Source organism: Coturnix japonica, chromosome Z (assembly GCF_001577835.2).
Source record: "Coturnix japonica isolate 7356 chromosome Z, Coturnix japonica 2.1, whole genome shotgun sequence".
Classification (NCBI taxonomy): Eukaryota; Metazoa; Chordata; class Aves; order Galliformes; family Phasianidae; genus Coturnix; species Coturnix japonica.
Genome location: NC_029547.1, coordinates 66,778,282 through 66,799,222, shown reverse-complemented (window position 1 = coordinate 66,799,222; position 20,941 = coordinate 66,778,282). Strand labels below are relative to the sequence as shown.

Sequence of the window (20,941 nt, the reverse complement as noted above, 5' to 3'; positions counted from 1 at the left end):
CAAGATTAAGTAGAAAAGTTTGTCCTGCACCTTTCCTTATGGGGTATTTGATGTGCATATTTTCTTAGGGGTGAAAAATGGGGCGTGTGTTTTGTACTTTGTTGCCTCCACCACTTCAGAGTAGAGAAATGCTATTTTCTTCTGGCTTTGCTCAAGTTGGTAAATCGAACCATTACAGAAAAGCGGTGCTGAAAACCTCCTGTTTGTATTCCCTGTGTAATGACTTTAAAATGTTGGAAATTCTCCACTCTTTCTGAGCACTTGGTGGTATTTCGGATGGAGCTGATACACTGTGTATTAAGAGCTGAGCAGGAGGAGCATTTGCTGAATAATTTGCTTGCATTTTTTAAATTGTTTGAAGGCAGAAAGTAAGTGTTTAATTTCATCATTATTCCTAAGGATGCATGTTAAAAATGATTTCCAAAACGTCTGAGGAATCCAAAGTCTTAAATTGCGTATGTTAGATAGAGCAGAGTGGTGGGTTCTGTTTCTAGCGAGTTATAGGATTTAGTTTTATTTTATTCTTGCTTTCCATTGACAGTGCCTCAAAAAGCCGGTGGAGGTGAATACTTCAAAAATATTTGTGTAAGACGTGGAGCAGTTAAAGCCTGACCGAGCTGCGGCTGTGGGAGGCTTTGGAGCAGCTGAAGTAGAACATTTCAGCTGCGGATTTTGTGGGAAGTGTTCTGAGTTCTTCACCTTGTGTAGAAGCAACGTTTGTCAAAAAGCTCTTGTAGGAAAGCAGAGCAGTTAGAAATACAAGTGTGCTATCGAACACTGCCATCAGTATCTGCGCTCGATTTGGAGGCGCTTTGAAATACAGTCAGATACGGAGACACAAAGATAAACAGACGTGGGGTCAGACAATAGCTATAGATAAATAATTTTTTCCTTTTCCAGCGGACTGTTAGTGATCTGCGTATAATCCAGATTTGTGGTATCTGGGAAATAATTTGCACTTCTCAGGTTTTTGTTTTTTGGTTTTTTTTTGCACGAGAAAGACACTTTATCACTCGCTTAAAGTTGCTTTAGCAGTCAGATTAAGGCTGGAATCTCCAACTCTGTGTGGTAAAAGACTGATATTTTTAAATTAGGTTATACCTTAAGAAATGGCACCGTATGAGCTGTTTAACTGCGTGAGGCACAGCTTTTTTGCATTGAAATGTTCTTTACATCCAAAGCAGGACAGATGTAAATAGTGCTCTTGGAAGACTTGAAACTTCCGTAACATAACAATATACTCTATGGATATTTTAACAGGATTTTTAAAACGTGGATACTTTCATATCTACTCTCATATTTACATCCTTATCATTTTATTAATATTTCAGTGCAGGCATTATTTATAATTTTCCCACTTCAGAATAAATGCTTTGATGCAAACAGGGTAGCTGTTTAAAGAGAAATAGAGCAAGTTATAAGAAGTGCCGTTGTTGCTGCTGTGCTGTGTAGGCCACCTGCTTATCAACAAGCAGACAGGTTGCAGCAAGCTTTTCCCGTGCTTTGGTCATTGATACAGCCAATGGATTTTAACTTTCTTTGGTAAATGGATTGTGGGCGTCTTACGTGCAGGCAAATATATGCACAAATAAAGCAATGTATTCCATTTCTCAATGAAAGACTACTTTCGTAACGCTGCTTAAAAAAGCCATTACAAAAATTGTCTGAATGCTCTGCGCTATGTAAAGTATTCTTAATTAATTACTGCGAATGCTTCTTAGAACGGCGCAGCACTACACCTTTCTCTTTTGTGGAGCTCTCGGTGACTTTATTCATTATCTGCCTCTTTCCTAAGCGATGGACTGCCATCTATTGACTTATTGTAGCCCCTGCACAGGAGCGTGGATTGACTAGAACAATGACTAAACAACAAATCCAGTAAATCCATCCTGCGGGTGTGGATGGTGGTGGGATTTTATTTACGCACGGCAAATTTTGGCACATTGCTTGCAGTGTGTTATGTTACATGGGCAGGAGAATGTCTTGTTCTAACCAAAACTGACTGGCGATGCAGGAAATCTTGCAAGCAGTCAGGATAGCAAAAAGGATCTTAAGTGAAATATTGTAATTCGCCTTCTGACTGAAGGAAAGATTATCATATTGCATTCACTGGAGCTTAAGTTTAAAGACGATGTGATAATCAGAACTTCGTGACTGGATGGAGTTGTTTAGTTTAAACTTGTTGTTTCAACTTTGTTAAGTGAAATTACTGCGTAAAAAACAAAGTCAGCAAAACAAGCCATTTGCTGCTATAGCTTAAAATAGCATCTAACGGCTTCCTTATGGTGGCAAAGGAGAAGTTTTACAGATGACTCTCACCCTGTCTGCTCTCTGTGTACCTCTCCTACATCAGAAAAGGGAAATTGCATTTTTCAAAGCGCATTTTAAATTTCTGTTCATCAAATAGGTCAGTTTTGATACCAGCTTACGTCTATCAGAGAGTTTATTATCAATTCAGATAATAACAACAAGATCTTCATTTGCAGGTCCAGAAGAAACAGTTTTGATCATGACTTACTGCAGGGTAAATGAGAGCAAGTGTAATCTTTTCAGAGACAGAGCATTCAAAGTTCTTAGCAAACTGTTGTAGATTATTAGCAAACTTAGCTTAGGCTTTGTCTTTCCGAATGGTGGCTGCTCCACATACCCAGAGAAATAAGCCCTGTCTCCAAAGAGCAGATGCTTTCTCACCCTCAGAATGTTTGGCTCTATTTCATTCTCTTGTTCTTTCATATTTCACCTGTGAAGGCAGTTGCATTCGTTCAGAGTTCTGTTCTCAGATGGAGTCCAGTTTACAGCCATGTGTTTTCAGGGAGAGAAGTTGGTGGAAATACTTGAGGTCAAGGCGCCATACGGTTATCCGTTGCCCCGTTCAATTTTGCAGCATATTCTTTAGGAAAAAAAAAGGCACACGAGTGTCTCTCAGTGTTTAACATGGTATTTGTTTGCCTAGCTCTGTTTCTCATGGCAGCTTCCACTTTACAAAGCTCCCAATATGTGGAACGGACAGAACAGGCCTGCTGCAGGCCGTGCCCATCGAGGGACAGCCGTGTCCTGGAGAACCACATTCAGTGTTAACCACAGATGATGCTTGGAGGGAGTGGATCTGGAGATCTCACTTCACGGAGGGAAGTTTGTTTTCACCCAGTGCCTGTCCACATGTTGGAGGCCTTGGGCTCACACCAGCCAGACCAGCTGCTGGAATCCATGGCAGGCACCTCATGGTTCAGCCCAAGGGCTGGAAAGGCTGGAGAACGTGGAGGGAAACATCTGTTGTGCATTTTTCTGGGGGTGTGGGGCTGCACGGCGTGCACCTGGCTGAGGCACAGCTCTGACTCTTCCTGTGTGGTGGCAGCTGATAGCAGCACTGGGGAGATGAAACAAATCGGGCATGGCTTGATCTGCATGCATTGCAGTGCTGCAGTGTGCGGAGGGGCTGGTGGTATGCGGGAGGGAGCAGAGCAAGGCCAGCTCCAGGGCAAAGCAGGGACACCGCCACCAAACAGGAGTTAATGCTGCAGGTGTTAGCATGGCTTTCAACAAACGTATGTGAAGTAATGAATTTTCATCCCTGAGACGGGCAGTGTATGGTCTTTGTTTTCAAAGTGTTTCTAAGTTTTTTTACATATGGTAAAAAACATACCCGTCCCCTGTCTAAGCTCTCACTTAGATGGAAGCTGCTGGGCCAAGATGGCCACCAGCAGAGTTGTGCAAACACCAGAATTTTCGGCTCACAGGAGCTATCATTTAACTTGCTTTTTGACAGTTTGTTAATCTTACGTTTAATCCGCTTACATAAAAGAAGGTGAACCAGGAATTGGCTGTTTTGGCCCCTGTGTGTAAAAGTTGTGAAGGGACAATGCACCTTTTGTGTTTAAATTTTGCGCTTGGGTTTCTTTGTGTGCCGTTATTAAAACCCCTCGTGGCCTGCCGCGTTTCCTCTGACATAAAAACACAAGCGGTGCTGCTCACAGTTGGTTTGTATCCTTAAAGTGTGGCTTCCAGCAAATTTTAGATGTCATTCTGGCCTGAGATAGTTAAGCCCGGGAGATTTGTTTTGCTGAGGAGCTCTGTGGGCTTCATGCCGGAGAAAAACAGGTTTAGGAGCATTTTCAGGAGATTTAGCCTGAGTTGGCCGTGCACAGGGATGGAGCTGCTCTGCTCTGCTCTTGGTGTGACACAAGCTTGCCAGGCCGCTAGGTTGTCATGTCTGTATTAAATACACTGGATTTCAGAACTTGACAAGCTTAACATGGGACGTTTAAAAGTGATTCTTGCAAACTGTTGTGAAAACACAACTTTGTTTGCTCCCTGGACACTGTTGTTTGCTGCTGTTTGTTTTGTAATTTTGGAAGCTCACTGCAGGTTCTGGAGTGGCAAACACCTAATAGCTGTTTGGTGGGGTAATGTGCAGTTCAGTCAGCCCCAAATTGCTGGGAGGAGAACAGCAATACCTGGATGGCAGAGGCGTCTCCACACTCGGCACAAGAGGTGACTTCGTGATGTTCGGGGTGCTGCAGGGTTTTGTATTGTCTGAGAATTTGTGGTGTCCTTTTTCACCAGGAGAAAAACAGGGAAGATGGTTAACAGCAACCGGCACTTACTTTGTTTTTAAGTTGTGTGTGTGCGTTGTTCAAAGCTTAGCCCTGCTGTTTTGCAAGTGGCATTCTGTAATAAAGATGCTTCCGAACTGTGTGCCTGCAGTTCACAGCTGTTCTGCTGACTGTGAGTGTGCTGGGGAGGGTCGGGTATGCTGTCAGAAAGGTCTCTTGGATTTCAGTTCATATTGCTTTTGTTCGTCCCTGCTGACTTACACCTTGCCCAGCATTGTTGTTCTCCTTTGAGTTTCAGGTATTCTCAGTGTTGTCAGAAAATTTATTTTAATTTGAAAAAACAAACAAAAACAAAACAAAAACAACCATAACCAATTTGACAAAAGACAGTATTCTTTCTGACAGCTTTCTATGGCACACGTGAAAAAGGAATTTCTCATTCTGATATAACCAGGTTTCCACAAATGCTGTTCAGCAGCTTACAGCTGGGAATTCCTTAACTCAGGGTTCTCTCCCATTCTGTACTTTAAAATGGTATTTGACATAATAAAGGAAAATCACCTTCCTACAAGCATGCAGTGTCTACAAACAGTGCTGCTTGGAGTTTCTCTCTTCGGGATGAAGTTGGGTTTTTAACTTAGGCATGGTAATGGGGATGTGGACATTGGTTCATATGAATTAGAGAGTTCCAACCGGTTACGTGTAAAACACAAACACACCTTTGCACTTCCACTTTCTTAAATGGGAAGGATGGGAAGTGTTTTGGTACTTTCCTTTTGCAGAGTTCAGGTCCTTAACTGATTGCTTTTATACCACAGAGGGCATGGGAGTTACCCAGCTCAGCATCTGGCTCTGCTACAGCAGACCTGAAAGCTGAAATGGCTCTCAGGAGTTCTATGCTCCTACACAGACCTGAGAGGCTGTTTTGGATGGGCTGTATAATCCTCTGCAGCACAGTAATCAGCTGTCACTTACCTTAATCATTTAAGCAGGCATGCTTTCTCTAACGTTTTATCTCTCTCGTGCTCTTCCCCATCTGCCTCCCCAGGAAATAAAATAAAAGATGCTTCTAAATTGAGGGCAAAAGACTGACTACATCTCGACCAGAAACTGTATTTTAATGCGTTTCTGGATATAGTTCAGTATCTGGGGGAAGAGGAAAGCCTGCCAGACTGAACCAAGAAATTTCCATTTCTCCAACGTTGGGGCTCCAAATAGCCTCGTCAAACTGCTTGGAAAGTGGCATCCTTCAGAGAGTCCCCAACTTCAGCATGCATTTTGTAGTAATACAAGGGACTCTGTGCTCTTAGCAAGGCCAGTTTGTCTTCACCCTGCCTTCAAGTGAGAAAAGGAAAAGAAGATGAAAGTTTGGAAATGAAAAGCTTGAGCTAAATTGAAAAATTAAATTAAGTGCTCTGCGTGTTGGTACATTTGTGATCACCCAGGAAGTTCTTTGTGCAGCACATAACCTGCAGACGCTGTGCCAGCAGCCCTGGTGGGAAGAGGAGCCCACGGCTGGGAGAGCTGCTGCCCGGCCCTGCAGACTTGTGGGCAGGAATAACTCCGCTCTTCATCTGTAAACCAGCTTGCACTTTCTCAGCCCAGCATGCATTACTTATGTGATAAACCAGAATTCTTGCATAATTACTTAAAGAGGAAACTTGGTAAGATCCTCTGCTGAAACACTTCCCTGTCGAATATGAAGCCACGCTTTTGTTAAGTGAAAGGATCGACTTGATCTTTTCTTCAGAGCTAACAGATTTGGTGAGCGTTTTCATCTCACTTTCTCCAGTTTGAGAAGGTGAACTTGCACAATCCTTCAATAATTCCTGCTATTTCAAGTATTAGCATTATTAGCCATCTAAATAAGGAAAACAGCAGCTTTCATGATAAAATCAGATTTGCAATGCGTTTCAGAAATAGGCTTCTATTTGAGAAAAAGAAATCAGTGTTTCTGTGCCCCTTTTCTGCAGTGGATTTTGCATGAAAATATTTGTACTGAAGTTCCTTTATTACTGCAAAGTATTACTTTAACCTCCACATGAAGGTGTTTTTTCTCGGTTTTGTTGGAGCTCAGAATCAGCTTCAGAATTCCATAGGAAACAAACTGTCACGTGTATTAAAATATATTGAAACAATACTTTGATGTAGTTAATATGAAGGGCATTTTGCTACCTTTTTGCATTGCAAAACAGAATAAATATAAGGTACCACTGGAGCATAAATATCCACGTGCATCACAGTGCTGACCAGTACTTTGCTTGACACATCTCCACTCAGTAGCTGTTTGTAAATTACGTGCTTTAGCAGCACTCAAGCTGTTCCATGTTATCATACAAATACTTTCCATTTTAAGATCTTACAGGTGTCTAGCAGTGACTGTCTGTTTAGCTCTGCTGTGGCAGAAGCGCATGCAGTTCCCATGTACACTGCCAGAACTGCTAGCTCATCTTGTCAATTATCTGTATATTAGGAACAGCTAAGAGCTCGCGTCAGACTGTAACTTTCTCAAGTTATGCTTGATCATGTTAATAATCTACGGATTAGAATTCCCTAAAAGCAATTTAATTCTGAGAGGGTCTGTCATGTCAGTAGTATTAAAACATCATGTTAAGCCCTGTCATATGAATAAGAAAATTGTCTTAGTGACAGAATTACCCTGGTTTTGTTTCCATATTTTGGAAACTTAATCGTATAAGGAATCCAGGCAAACAAAAGGCCTGTGTAAATGATGTGTTGTGTAAATCCATTTGCCCCGGATGGATGTGACCCATAGCTGGGTACTGTTGTGCTCCTTAATGTAGTCTTGGAGCAGTGATCTACCTGGATAATATGATATGCATAGCCTTAGCAAGCAGAATCCAAAAGCCATGAGTGTAACTCTCAGATGGGCACCGTTCACAACCTGCATGGTGGTCTCAGCACTTTGTGGAAGCAAACCGCAGCACTGCCATCACTGGCTGTTCTTTTTAGCTCCAGCACTTTGTTGAACCAATACTTGCAGATTCATGATTTGTTTCGCCTTACGGTCTGCTGTAGCTCTGGCTCAAAAGGGCACCTTTTGCTGCGCTGTCTGCCATAGGGCTGCCATGTACGCAGTAGGAGAGCGGCGCTGCCAGGTCTGGCATGGCGGTGTTGTGTGCAGGCACATGGCTCAAGTTTTCATTCTCCAGAGGTACGATAAAGGAAACAGTGACAAGAATAGGTAGTATTTACAGAGTAGATTGTGTGATATATTTGCTACCCCCCCACAAAAATAAGGAAAAAAAAAAAAATAAAGACGTGTTTGGGGTTTCTCTGGGTCAGCATCCAGTCCAAAAGATGCTTGTCTTTTTTTCCCCCAAACCTTGTGTTTCTTCACCTGTTAGTGCCTCCTCATCATCCAGCTCTGCAGAGGACACCTCCTGCACATCGGACGTTTCGTTTTGTTTCTTGGCCATGCAGTTTGATTCTGTTCCTGAGGTGTGTTTGTCATCACTTCATTTGGCACCTACAAAAATGAGTGTTAGGTGCCTGTGTTTGGACATACACACGCACTGAAGAGTTTCTTGGGGCCATATGATAATCCTGAAATATTTTATGCTTTGGAAGCAATCACACTGGATTTGCACGGGATATCTGACCTGACTTCTTTTTTGTGGCAGATGAGAACCTGGTTAAGGTAGTTCTGCTTTTCTGGCTAGTAGGGAAAGAGAAGGAAAGTGATAGCGCTGGGATACTCCAAGGCTGGAGTGAACTGCTCTGAACACCAAACTGCAGCATCAGTGTGAGGCGTGAGAGGTGAGCTGCAAAGTTTGGTCATCCATTTTTGGAAGCTGCTGACTACGCAGGGTGTCCCAGGCCATACCGAAAGGAGGGAGAAGCTTATGGAGCAGAATCATATGTACAAAGTGACGGTGTGAGGAGGATGTGGGAAAGTGTTTGTCAGCAGATACAGTGCGAGGTATCAGACATTTCTTCAAGGACATGTTCTGGTTGATGTCACTTGTTAGAAAGCTGGGGAAGAAAATCGGTGTGCCTGAAAATGTACGGTGGTGTTAGGGAATACGTGAAAAGCCTGCCTGGAAAATGTTCCTAAAAACGCAGTCAGTAAAAGGCAGTGCAGGTCGAGGCCTGGGCGGTGGGAATTTTAAGGAAGGCTCAAATGACTGTTAGGAAACAGAGCACAAAACCTGCACCCACCCGACGGCGCAGCATCGCACCCTCCGGCAGCGCTGTCTGCTGCGGTAGGAGCCCCTGCCAAGGAGACGGGCAAAGCAGCCAGCTCAGAAAGTTGTTCGGAACGCGGTACCCCCTCCTCTCCATCCTACGGGCAGCCAGATGCCATCCGTGCACGCGTGGAGGTTGCGGAGAGGAAGCGGTCAGTGGTCGGGAATGGCAGTGAAAATGAAAAGCGAGGGCGCCGTCGGGCTCCCCGTCGCACCGAGCAGTGAGTGCGGCCGTGCCTCAGTTCTGCTAATCTCCCGATTTCACATGCTGTGCAAATGTTTGTGCTCAGCTTAGTGCAGACACGCGCGTGTGAGTGCGCTGCGCTGTGCCCACGCGTGGCCACGGTCGCAGGGCCATCCGCGCATAACCCACCCACTTCAAAGCTTGCGGTCCTTCCTCCATCCGTGTGCTAAAAGGTTTCTTTGTACGCCAGGCCATTTGTCCGTCATTGTCTGGGGTCCAAGCGGTGGTAAAATACCCTGTCACCGATCCCCAGCGCCCTGAATGGCAGCTTCTCTCCGGACAATTGGCGGCGGTGCCGAGAAATATTCCTGAGAGGATTATTTAACCTTTCAATTTAGGGGGCACAAAGCCCGGCTGATTAATGAACTTTCTGATGGGTGCCGATAAGCGGATCTATTTCTTTATTTCCTCCAAAAGTGATTCCTTCTCCCGTCCCATATTACTATAATCTTAAACATAAAAATGCGGCAAATAGATTAAAAAACAGCACTAAAGAGTTTATCTGGCTGGCAAACTGAAGGAGCTAAATTAAAATTGGTAATGAAAGCAGTGGCTGAGCCCTGTATATGTTTTTTAAATGCGGCGTGTATTTTGAAGAGACTTATTCTCCAGCCTGCCTGGTAATGACTGCTTTTGGTGCGTGGTCCGGGGCTGGCTTCTGTTATCCCCCCAAAAAAATGAGTTGTGTTATCTGGATGACTGCAGACACATATGCATCCCCCTTTCTCACTGCATGGGCAGACAAGGTCGATAGCATTACAAGGTATTTGTGGCAGTGCTTGTTTCAGTTTTCAGAGCTGCCAGTTTTCAGCCAGATTTGAATTACAAAAGAAGAAGCTGGCATGAAAATTGAAAGGGTTTATCGGCTAGTCTGAAGCCTCATAGCACATTGCTTATTTATGCAGTCCATTTGCACCAGGAAATGTAAAAAGGAAATACATTTTAAAAATAAGGTCATAAAGACCCGAGATATGTTTAAGATGGCAAATAAAATATAGATACCTATAATATCTTTCCAGGAAACGATTTCACTTAATGTCGCGCGTTGCTTCGGAGCAGCATTTGTGTCGCTGTCATAAATTTGCACGTTTGTGTCACTGCCGAGATGGTCCCCGGGGATTAAGGAGGAAGTGTTTGCTAACTTACTTTAAAATTAAAATGGAAGGAAGGGAGGTTTGTAGTTGAGGAGCTACGTCAGAAGGAGTTGGAGTTTAATGCACCATCCCATTTAAATAACGTTTTGCATCCTGTGTAAAATTAGCCATGGACGAATGGATAGATGCCACCACCTTTGGAGAAAATTGGGATGCCTTTTAAAGCACTGCGCTGCTTCCCAGGCATTCGGGGATTGTGTTGTTGTTATCCTGCCTATCTTGCATATATTATGTTCTGTACAAACTTGAGGTTTCTTTATCCGTTTTTCGTAGAAGACTTTTTGAATTAATGTTCTACTCTGTTTTCCTCTGCTCGTAAGAGTATCAAAAGATCACATTAATTTCCTCGGAGTGCGTGATGTGCTTTTTGTCTTTGGCCGCGCCGTTTTCACACGGTCGATTGTAGATGCCATTTGCATCTACTTAAAATGCATTAAATAAACGTCGTATTTCGGTAGAAAATGACCACTTTACAGTGCCTGCACTGTGGACTGAGCGTGTTAAGTTCCTTCTTCTGGAAAGGGCTTTGGATTTTCTGACTGCGCAACCAGAAGTAAAATCTTGCCCGTTTAATGTAGATTATTCACTGTAAGGGGGGGTGGGGGGGGAGGGAAGAAAAAAAAAGGAAAAAAAAGTTTAGTGACATTTCAGTTTGTTGGATATTCCGCTGTGCTTCACTGGGTGTTACCGACGCGTTTGGAAAGCTCGTTGGCAAGAGGCAAATGGCAGCGAGATGCTCGGGTGCAGTTGGGACGGAGCAGCCTGGGAGAGCGCCTCGACTGCTGCTGGAAAAGCGAGTTTTGTCAGGCGGCCGACAAGGTGGAGAAATTGAATTTGGGGGAGAAATGATGTATTTGTAATTGTTTGGGCTTGTGGGGTTTAGAAGTCGGAACACGAAACGCGTGTGTTTCTGGTGCATTAGTATGCATCGAGCTCGGCGTGTTTCTGTCATGAATTTTCATAAGGATTTTTACTACGTAGCGCATGTGGCTTAATGATGCAATCACCTGATAGACTAGGAAGACTCCAAAGGAGACGTTCCGGTCTGTTGTGTACATAATACTTGTTTCAAAAATCTGCCTAATTAAGGAATTACCCAATGGAATGCAGATCTACTGGGTGCACGACACGGTTAAAGAAAATAACAACAACAAGAACCTTTTGTATAATTACGATATAACATGGTATCTTATATTGGCAGTTTGTCACATACAGAAATGATCCCGACCTGCCGCTGCTTCAGTCGGTACACAGATAGATGGTGATAATTTGTAAAGGGGAAATAAATGCGTATTTTCCCTTGCCGGAGTTGTTTGGATCATTTCCCTGTCCAGTCCTAGCGTGCAAGCTGCAGTGTGTAATGATTCAGTTGATAATTGTCTTCCAGTGGCTCAAGAAATTGGAACATATGATTGCTAATGAGTTTTACTCCAAGTATTACATCTTGTTCACCTCTCGGAGTGGGAAGAGGTGTGAGTGCACGGCGCTCACACGCTCGTTTTGTTGAGCACCTTATGAGCACCGGGGGTTCCTGGCGCAGACGCTGGGCTGGATGCACACTGCCCACCCACCCCTCGCCCCTTTCTTTCTGCAGACCATCGTTTGTCTTTGGAGCACAGCAATAAGGAAGAGTAGAACCAGTCCAACCAGCGCTGTGCGTGAGAGGCATCCAGAGGTTTGGAAGTGCTGCGAGGAGTTTGCAGAATCGCCATCTCACAACAGAGCTACCCCAGCAACTTTGATGCAAAGCACAAAACCAGGGTGCCTCCAACCGCGTGGAGGCAGAGCAGCAGCTGATAGAAGCTGATAAAAGGCACAGCCTTGCTGTCATCTGGTGGTGTCACCTCTGGGTGGCACTGGGAGCTCTTCTGAGATGTATCTGGGTGTCAGCAGCTTTGTTGCCTCTCCAGGTGGGGCACAGAGACGGACCAGCACGAGTCAAGCGCATCCCCACCAGTTCCTGGGGGTGGCTGTGCGCTGGTTGGGCCGTGGCTGCGTCTGATGATTCGTGAAGTTGGATGCGTGTCCTTGTACAAATCTGAACTGCGAAGGATTCCAGTTAAGCATCATCATCCTTTGCTTCCAGAGCCACTCACATGTGTGGCGTCGAGGTGTGCTTGGCGGCTCTCAGAGTTGCGCAGAAGTCCCATTTCTGGCACCAGCGAGGCCCACACGTTGCGTGAAGCAGGGGAGCAGAGAAATGTACAGAGCGGAGGTGGGAAGGTTTTCCTGGATTAGCCAGATTGCAGATCCTGAGTAGTAATGAGCTTCGTAACGGCGAGCCCTCGTTGGATCCGAGTTGGAGCAGATAAGGGGAGCTCAAGGTCACAGAGGTAGCTGCCCAGCAGGTCTATTTGCATAAAAAATTACTGTCAGAAATAGGCCAGTGAGGCAGCCCTGGCATTTTGATCTCTTGGCCTTTGTCATGGAGATTCCTAGTTGAGAAGGGAGGAAGGCCAGTGTCCCAGATAATGATTAACTGTTTTAATGGCATTCATTCATTCATTCCACACTAACTACTCATGCAGAAAAAAGGGTTATGTAAAATGACATTAGAAGAAAAATCATTTGTAATCGTTGCATCAGGCTGCACTTTGAGGAGACATTAGGAGTAAATCCATGGCGTGGTAGGCTTATGCTTTATCTTCTGATATTTACTGAGTTTACTGGTGCATGAAAAGCTTTCAGCAAGAATAGCAGATGGGATGGACCTTTCATAGGTAATGCTATCTACCAGGTTATTACTTCTATATATTGATAGTGAAGTAATCTCCAAGATATCACCCTACAAATATAGATTATTTAAATGTTTGTAACAAAAAAAAAATATATAACATAGAGAAGCTACGTTCATGAATAGTTTATTTTGTGCCCATATGGCTGGAGTCTTCACATGCTTTTCTAAGCCTTAAGTAGTAAGAAAACAGTGGGATTATAACATAGGTTTCCTTTTTGTTTGGCTACAGAAGGAAGTAAAGTTATGTAAAGTTGTAATCTGAGCAGTAAGTATTCAGCCTTAATTTCTGTCCTTAGATGTGACCTTTCCCATTATCTGAACAAAAGGGAGCAGGGAGGAGGACGGGCTGGCTGGGGCTGGAGGTGTGGGGTTGGGGTCACTGGGGTGGGTGTATGTCACTAGTAAATGGGGGAGGCTTAAGCACTCTTGTACAGTACAAAAGGAAAACACGGGGGCATTACTTGTATGCAGTTGTTCTGAAATGGGGGAGAGCAGCTCTGTTTGTATGCCTGCTGGTGCTATGGGGGCAGCTCACAGCACAAACAGTGCTTGGTGTCTAGTCTCAGTGAGCGACTGGCAGCTTCAGGTGCATGGAATTGCACACAAGTGTGTGTGGACGTCAAGGGTAATTTACGAGTCAGGTGAGTTCTTATCTGCTGCAGAGTGTTTAACTTTTGGATTAGAATGAGGCACCCGCTGGAGGAGTGCACACGCACAGTTGGCTTACTAACGTGGCCATATAAATCACTGCAGTGCTCGGGGGAGCATGCTCCGTGCCTGTTGGCACCCACACACCTGGGATTTATTGCCAAAAGTGACATCTAAAATAGTGGGAGATCCTCCTCCTCTTTTTTCCCGGGAAGTAACAGCGTTTGGAACCCAGAAGAAATATCAATGAAGTTTCAATACAAGAGCACCAAGAGTGGCCAAAATGGTAACTACGCTGGAGGAGCGCTATTCAACAGATGGGGGTATTTTACCAGGCAGCATTTTGGAGTTGCTTCTCTGGAATATTATATATATAATATAATATAATATTCCATATATATTATATATGTATATATATAATGGAATATTATATATTATATATATATATATAAAATATGGAATATTATATTATATTATATGGAATGTTTTTTGTAACTTTGCAGAGACCAAAGCAATACAATCCAGTCATTTTCAAGTGAAGTTGTGGCACCTATTATGGACTAGCTGGCTGAACAGCAATGTCTTGGTCTGGGCTTTATTTTCACCACTGTACTCTGGGGCCTTAGCAGCCTCCCTGTGTGGGCTTCACTGACAGCAGCTTTAAAAACAGATTTTCTGGAGGTGAAATGCCGTGCAGTAAGAAGGCAGAGGAGGGACTCAACCACAGGACTTCTCTCTGCTCTTTAGGAGCCCTGCCCAGTTTAGAATGTGGGTGATTCTTCCAAAACACCGAACCCATAGATTTTTCCTCAGGAATTCTGCGGAGGTTTGCTTTTTTCTTTCTTTGCTCTGTTGGAAGGAACAACCTGGAAAACTAATCCAGCTTAGTGAGTTGCTTACGTACCACTGTTCACTGGAGAGCTGTCACTATAAGACATGGATGAGAAATATATGAGAAATGGCTTCATTGGTGATTTTTTTTTTCCCCTTTCCCACTTTCCCACCATTTGTCACAAATCCCTGCTGGACACATCACCCTCCTTAGTCTGCAGGGCATGCCTGAGGGGCAGCAAAGGCTGGGAGGAGTGGAAGAGGGGAGACAGATAAATCAGCAGCCCACATGCTTGTATGCAGAGCCGAAACAGTATGGCCAGGTGGAATGGATTTGGAACATGTCTCTTCCCATCTCATTTGTGATGCTCAGGGTTAAACTGCTCTACAAAGTTGCAGAAATATCAGTAGCGTGGTTCTTTTGAACTCAGTATCCCAACAGCAAGTAGGGATGGTTAGATTCAAGCTTAATAAAGTTTTGTAGTCATTTATTTTTAATTCAGCATTTGTAATACTGTCTGACCCCGTCATCACCAATTTCTGTCTTTCAGACAATCCCTGGACCAATCAAAGCAGCCAGCTCCCAGTCCGAGCACTCCGCAGCCGCCGTGTACTGCTACAACTGCTCCCGGAAAGGACATTTTGGATATGTAAGTCTCAGCAGCCTTTGCCTCAGTGCTGGGTGTGTCTCTGGAATAGAAATTCATCCCTCTCCCACAGGTCATGGCTGGAGAAAAGGGCTGGGGGAGTCAAGATAATGCTGCACGCAGGGGTGCTCTAACGAAACATTTGAGAGTCTGCAGCACTGCTGAAATCAGTGTAGGCCCTTGAGCAGTGATTTCACCCATCTAATTTTAAAGATGTGGAAAAGAAGTCACTATGACGGGTTTGTTGTTTGGTTTTTAAGTGGGTCTGTGGGGAGAAAGAATATGTAATGGACAGTCATTAAACAGAGGTGTGTTTTTTTCCCATTTTTTCACTTGGTTTATGGAATGAAACAGTAGAACCTTCCTGCCATATCATCAAACATCACAAAAGGTTGTTTATAACAGTCAGCCCAGCAACTGGAATTTCTATTTTAGGCTTTCTCAGTTTCTACCTCTTCTGAGGATCCCAGTTTGTAGCAGCTGAATTAAGCTTAATGGCATGCTGTGAGGTACAGAGGTGGTGATCATGAGTGGTAAAAATGGAGCTGTGCTGCATCTTCCAGGGTTAGTTCAGACTTCTGTCACCTTTTCTAGCCTTCCACCATGACAAGCACAGCTCTGGCCTTGCGGATATCTAGCTCAAAAGGTAGAGGGGTTTTTTTTTCTTATAAGTCAGTAGCCACAAGTATTCTAGGAAACGAGGGTTACATGTGTGGGGGTCAAGTTTATTATTTCCTACTGCTAAGAAAGTAAATTGTCAGCAAATCCCTTCCTCTTTCCTGCCTGCTCTGTGTGTTCACTGCTGAAAAGCATGCCTCTGTTTTTGACTAAATATTTAATCTCTGTGGATAATAATTGAGACAGGTAGGGCAAGTTTGCTAGCATGTTCTCCTGGCTGATCTGAAAGAGGAGGGATGAAAAATTTCAATGCCAAGCAGTCTTTGGAGACAAATGAAGGCATTCTCTTTGAGCACTATGTTGAGGCCATTGTGTGTATTATGGACACGCTGCTGCCTTCACGGATGTCTTGGAAGAGCCAGGAAATAAATGGCTCTTGCAGTCCAAGCTAGGTAAGAGGCATCAGCATACTGGTGTTACCTGTGGGAAGTGCAAGCACTGCGGGCACGACCTTGGCTATGGTATGGGAGTCCAAATCCCCGACTTGATGCATGCAGGGGGTCTGCTCAAGACATGGCTCCAAGATGTGATGACAGTGCAGGACTTTGGCAATTTAGTCATGACAACCATCTCGTTCTGTCTGGTACGCGAGACTTCAGTAAATAAAAGTTTTCACAAAGGCAGCACTGAAACCAATCCTGTTAAACAAAAATGGGAATAAAGCCACTGCCAGTAAAGTATACACTGAAATGAAGATATGAAATGAAACCTGGATTGACATGCTTGAGCAAAAAGTGAGTGTTTGCTGGCAGGGAATGGGGAACAGTTTACTCAACTCCCTCAAAAATGGCATTCAAGGAAGGCAGCAATACGTGCTTACAAATGAGCTTTAAGAATAATTAGTACATTCCTGAGAGGAGACAATAATCATTACTTGGATGGAATAGGTAGAAATGGTATAGCACGAGTCAGGGAATAAAGTGAGTCAAGAGCAACATTTTACAGCTATCAATGTTAAAGATAAGTCAGTATTTTCCCTAGCATGCAAGGAGCAGAAATAGCCTCAGCAGTGACTGAATGAAAATTGAGAAGTCAGTAATAATGCAGAAGGGCAGAAATTCTCACCAGATCTTTTGGTATGCACACAGAAAAGCATCCCAGATGTGCATTGCATTATATAACGATCACTGGGTATTTGCCTTCAAATCACTAAACCTTCCCTTTGCAAATGGCTGCAGAAATGGGGCTGGTGGTCTGCTATGCATATTTATGGAGATCCAGCTGGACAGGCAATACGTGTGAGATTTGTAGCTCTCACTGACTAAGAAAACTGAGGTCAAAATCAATGTCTGTACTCATGCAGTGAGCAGCCCTGTCAGAGCTCAGAAATCCTGGCTATAATTAAAGGGGAAAAGTATGGGTTTTTTTCGAGGGTTTTTGTTTTGCTTTGGGGTTTTTTTTGGTAGTTTGTTTTATTAGAATATTGTTATCAGTAAACATTACTGATAAACATTAACATTTTTCCCCCATTTCTGCACCGCAAGAACTCTCCTGCATTGCTTTTCTTGAGCATTTAAAGCAGAGGAGTAGCAGGCTACCAAGAAGAGAAGGTTGCTGTTAGTTTTGTGGACATAACACAGTTAGTGCTTCCCACGGCAGTCCGCTTCTTTTCATGTTGCCATTCAATCTAGTTTAGGAACATCTGAAGTTCTGCTTCTTCGTTAGAAGCCTGGCTGGGCAGACCACTCCCAGCAACTCATGCAAGAGCAAAGAAGTTGGTAGATCCTGGAGCTGAATGCACCAGTTTGTGTGAGAAGGTCACTGTGGAACACACTGCGGGGGGGGAGGTGGCAGAAATTGAAGTAATTATGGCTGCCAATGCTTCTAACACCTGGCAGTTATATTTACTGTATTTGCTTTGTTATTTATTAATGCAATTGTATTTTTAAACTCGGCATCTGCTATGGAGCTAGCAAGGGAAAAAGTCCTATTTTTTTAGTAGACCATAGTCTGTTTTCATAGTCCATTTTGGACAATCCGCACCTCCAAGCCATTCTGTTTCAGAGTCCTTGGCAAAGATGCGCTCATTCTGTGGGGCTGCAGCAAGTTTTAAGGCAGCAGGGATAAGGAGCTGACCAGTAAGCGCGGATGTGCCTTGCATTCACATTGCAATATGCCAGTCACACAGAAAATTCCTCCTGCAGGCTGGTAGCAGGCTCTGCTTTCCATCCTCTGTGTGTCCCCTCCAATGACAAACACTGTCCCAAGAGCATTGAACAGTACAAAGTGTGTGGCAGCAGTGGCAGCTTACCTGGGAGGAAGGGCACAGCACAGTGCTTGTAGGACATGGCTGGATTGATTTTTCAGTGCAGTTCTGTTTCAGCAGAAAAGAGGAGTGCTAATTTTGGTGGCACGTGCATTCAGGTTCACTAATGCTTCCATGTCAACAAGTGAGCAGAATGAGAAGTGATGAAGAGCTGCAGGGCAAGCCAAAGATGTGTAGCATCCCAGCCACTGCATTTCACAGATATCACAGAAGGAGAAATGTGTCTTGAGGTAGTTCTACATCAAGCCAATCCATATTGCTTTCAGTAGCTTCCATGGCAGTGCTTACCTTTTCTTCTGTTCAGGGTAGGCAGAAAGTTCTGTGCTGGGCACACGCTCTTCGTTAGGTGCCATTCACATGAAACAAAAGTATTTCAAGTGTCATTTCGCAGCTTTCCTCTCACCTTAAACCTGAGGAGGTGAGTGGGGAACTAGGAGAGGTGAGGGAGGAGGTGTGTTTGTGGGGTGTACTGAGTGGAATTCAGTCTGACCCAGCAGTGCTCCCTTGGAGGACACCGCAGAGAATAACACAACTCTTCATTTGACTTCATCCAAGAAAAGGCCATCTGAAGCTGAGGTGAGGAGATGAAATACGTATGAAATGCATTGTTTATGTGTTGCTCCTCTAAAATGGAGAGAGGGGAGTGCAGAAGGACATGTTAGGGAAGGGGAGTCTTAGAGGCCTCGTGTGGCAGAAGTCACAAATGCAGGAATGAAACAGTGTGGAATATTAAGTGGAATAGATAGTGTAGAGATAGGGTGATGAACACCTGCAGAGTCCATCTCATTTTGATTCCCATAAAATCATAACTCAGCCTCATCTAGTGATTTAAAACGTGTTTTGCAGGAGTGCACGGAGCAGCGCATGCGCGGAAGCATGTTCCCTGCTTCTCCATTCATCCACTACTACGATGATGAATATGACCTCAAGAGGAGAGCAAACAGATTGAAAAGAAAGATTGCAGGTATGGCACGTTTTGGGAGATGCCCTTTTATTTTCAGTCCTGTGAAATATTTCCTCCTGGGCTTGCTGCTTTCTGAAATGCAGTCAAATTGTTTCCATGTCTTGGGAAAAGCTATAGGAATTTGAAAAGGTACTCCAGGAGCAGTAAGAGATTTGTGACCGTATTCCTCTGTGTACCATGGAAATGTATCATGTCAAAGCCCCTAGGTGAGCATTGTCAGATGTTTTAATTCTGCTGACACTGAAGTAGTAATAAAGGAGCGGGAGGAAGCTTAAACTGTAAGTCAATAAGGTTGGTGTCTATGGACAGTAAAAAACTAGCACAAAAAAAATCTACCAAACAGAGTCACCGTGTGCAGGGAAATCTGCAGTGGCTCTGGCACGGGGCTTCAGGTTTCCATTGCAGGAGCTGAAGGGAGCTGCTCTGTTTTACAGAACTGCAGGAAGCCGGCCTTCTGCCAGTACAGCCTGAGACACCACGGCAGGAAGGAATGCATGGAGGGCGCAGCTGCAAGAAAGAGCCGTGGGAGGAGCACAGTAAACGTAACAAAGATGAGTATCACAAGAGGAAGTCATCATCCTGGGCAGACAAACAGAGAGCAAAGAAACACAAAAGTGATGTTGAGAGGGGCCATGAGATGGAGGACGACTTCCCTAGAGGGCATCATAAGAAGACATCCAGGGGTAGCAAAAAACATCACAAGTCCGTTCTGCGGATACATGGCAGCAAGGAGTATAGCCAGCAACTTCTGGAAGCTGCTAAAAGGAAGAAGAAAAGGAAAAAACAGAGGGATTCTAGCCCTGATGTCAATGAGAATTTATTCCTTATTAAACAGAGGAGGAAAAAGTCTAAGAAGTCATCCGGCTGGTAGGAGGTAGATGGGTAGCACTGGCAGTTACTGGTCCTGACTCTGTCTGTTTTTTGTTTTGTGACTCTTTACACACTGAATTAGAGTATGTCTCTGAGCTGGGCTGGATATGCCCAGGCTTCAGTCACACGAGAAGCATCTCTCTCTACTTCCAAAAGAGATGCTTTGTCTGTTGTGCACTGTTCACTTGGCAGGTAGCGTTTGATGTTTGTGTCTGGAATAACTGCACTTTTTCAGCAGTCCTAGAGTAAGTTTGCTTTATGTGTTGTAGCGTGAAGGGCCGGGCTGGGGAAGGCCCGTGCTGCTTTGGGTAGGATTTCTTTCTTTTCTGGTGAGATGTAGCTCTGATAGCAGGATCTTGGCACAGTGCAGACACTGAAGGGAAGCTTTCACATTAGCAGGAGCTGGGGTCTATGTGTGGAGATGTGCACGTTCCCATCAGCCACTCTCCAGAGTTCAGTCCTGTCTCTTCTAGAAGGTGCTCTGAAGGTGTTGCTTTACGCTTTGGGAAGTGACAGTCTCCCACCTCACCCTGCAATGTAGAGCCACCACCATCAGTGCCACAGCTCCAGGTGCCATATGTGGTCAGTCTCTGACTGACTGCATTCCATCTCTCTGCTGACTGTTTAGAACAGCAGGAGAAAGCAGCTGAGAAAATATATCAGAGTTTACATCTCATGTTAGATACGTCTCTGTTCTCCTTGATGTGGGAGGTGTGTCCGCAGAAATGGTAGAGCATGGAAAGTGTATTTGATTCCAGGCACAGTGCTCTAAAATTTAGTAATTAAATTTATTTGTAAGACAGTTATTTTTGTACTCTGAAATTGGACATTTATGTTGTTTAAAGTTTTGTAATAACAAATACTTGACCAAATGAATAATCCAAATAAAAATTCACATGGGGATATCTAAAACCACTGTTTGTTCTACATTGTCTTTCATTGGGCGGGCAGAACTACTTAAGGACGCAGCATCTGCTTCCCTTATTTTCTTTTCTATTTTCTTTTCCCTTTTTCAGTGCTGAAACCGCAGCACTGACAGATTTCCTGGCTTTATTGATTCAGGACCTGCACGGCACTATACCACCACTTTTGCAAAGCAGGAGGAAGCAACTACCAGCACGTTTCTGTGGGTTGTTTAGCA

General features: G+C 44.2%; 1 protein-coding gene across 4 annotated transcripts in view; it reads left to right on the top strand.

Moving 5' to 3' along the window:
• Positions 1-20,716, top strand: part of ZCCHC7 (zinc finger CCHC-type containing 7) — an 87,660-nt gene extending 66,944 nt beyond the window's left edge. For 3 of the 4 annotated variants that reach the window (XM_015850093.2, XM_015850090.2, XM_015850091.2), the window contains 3 exons: positions 14,927-15,025; positions 18,813-18,930; positions 19,365-19,861. In XM_015850093.2, coding sequence (XP_015705579.1) covers positions 14,927-15,025; positions 18,813-18,930; positions 19,365-19,801 — 654 coding nt within the window. In that variant the 3' untranslated portion in view covers positions 19,802-19,861. Of the gene's footprint in view, positions 1-14,926; positions 15,026-18,812; positions 18,931-19,364 lie in introns of all 4 variants that reach the window. The other variant, XM_015850089.2, reaches the window with a different exon arrangement.
• Positions 20,717-20,941: the final 225 nt, after the last annotated feature.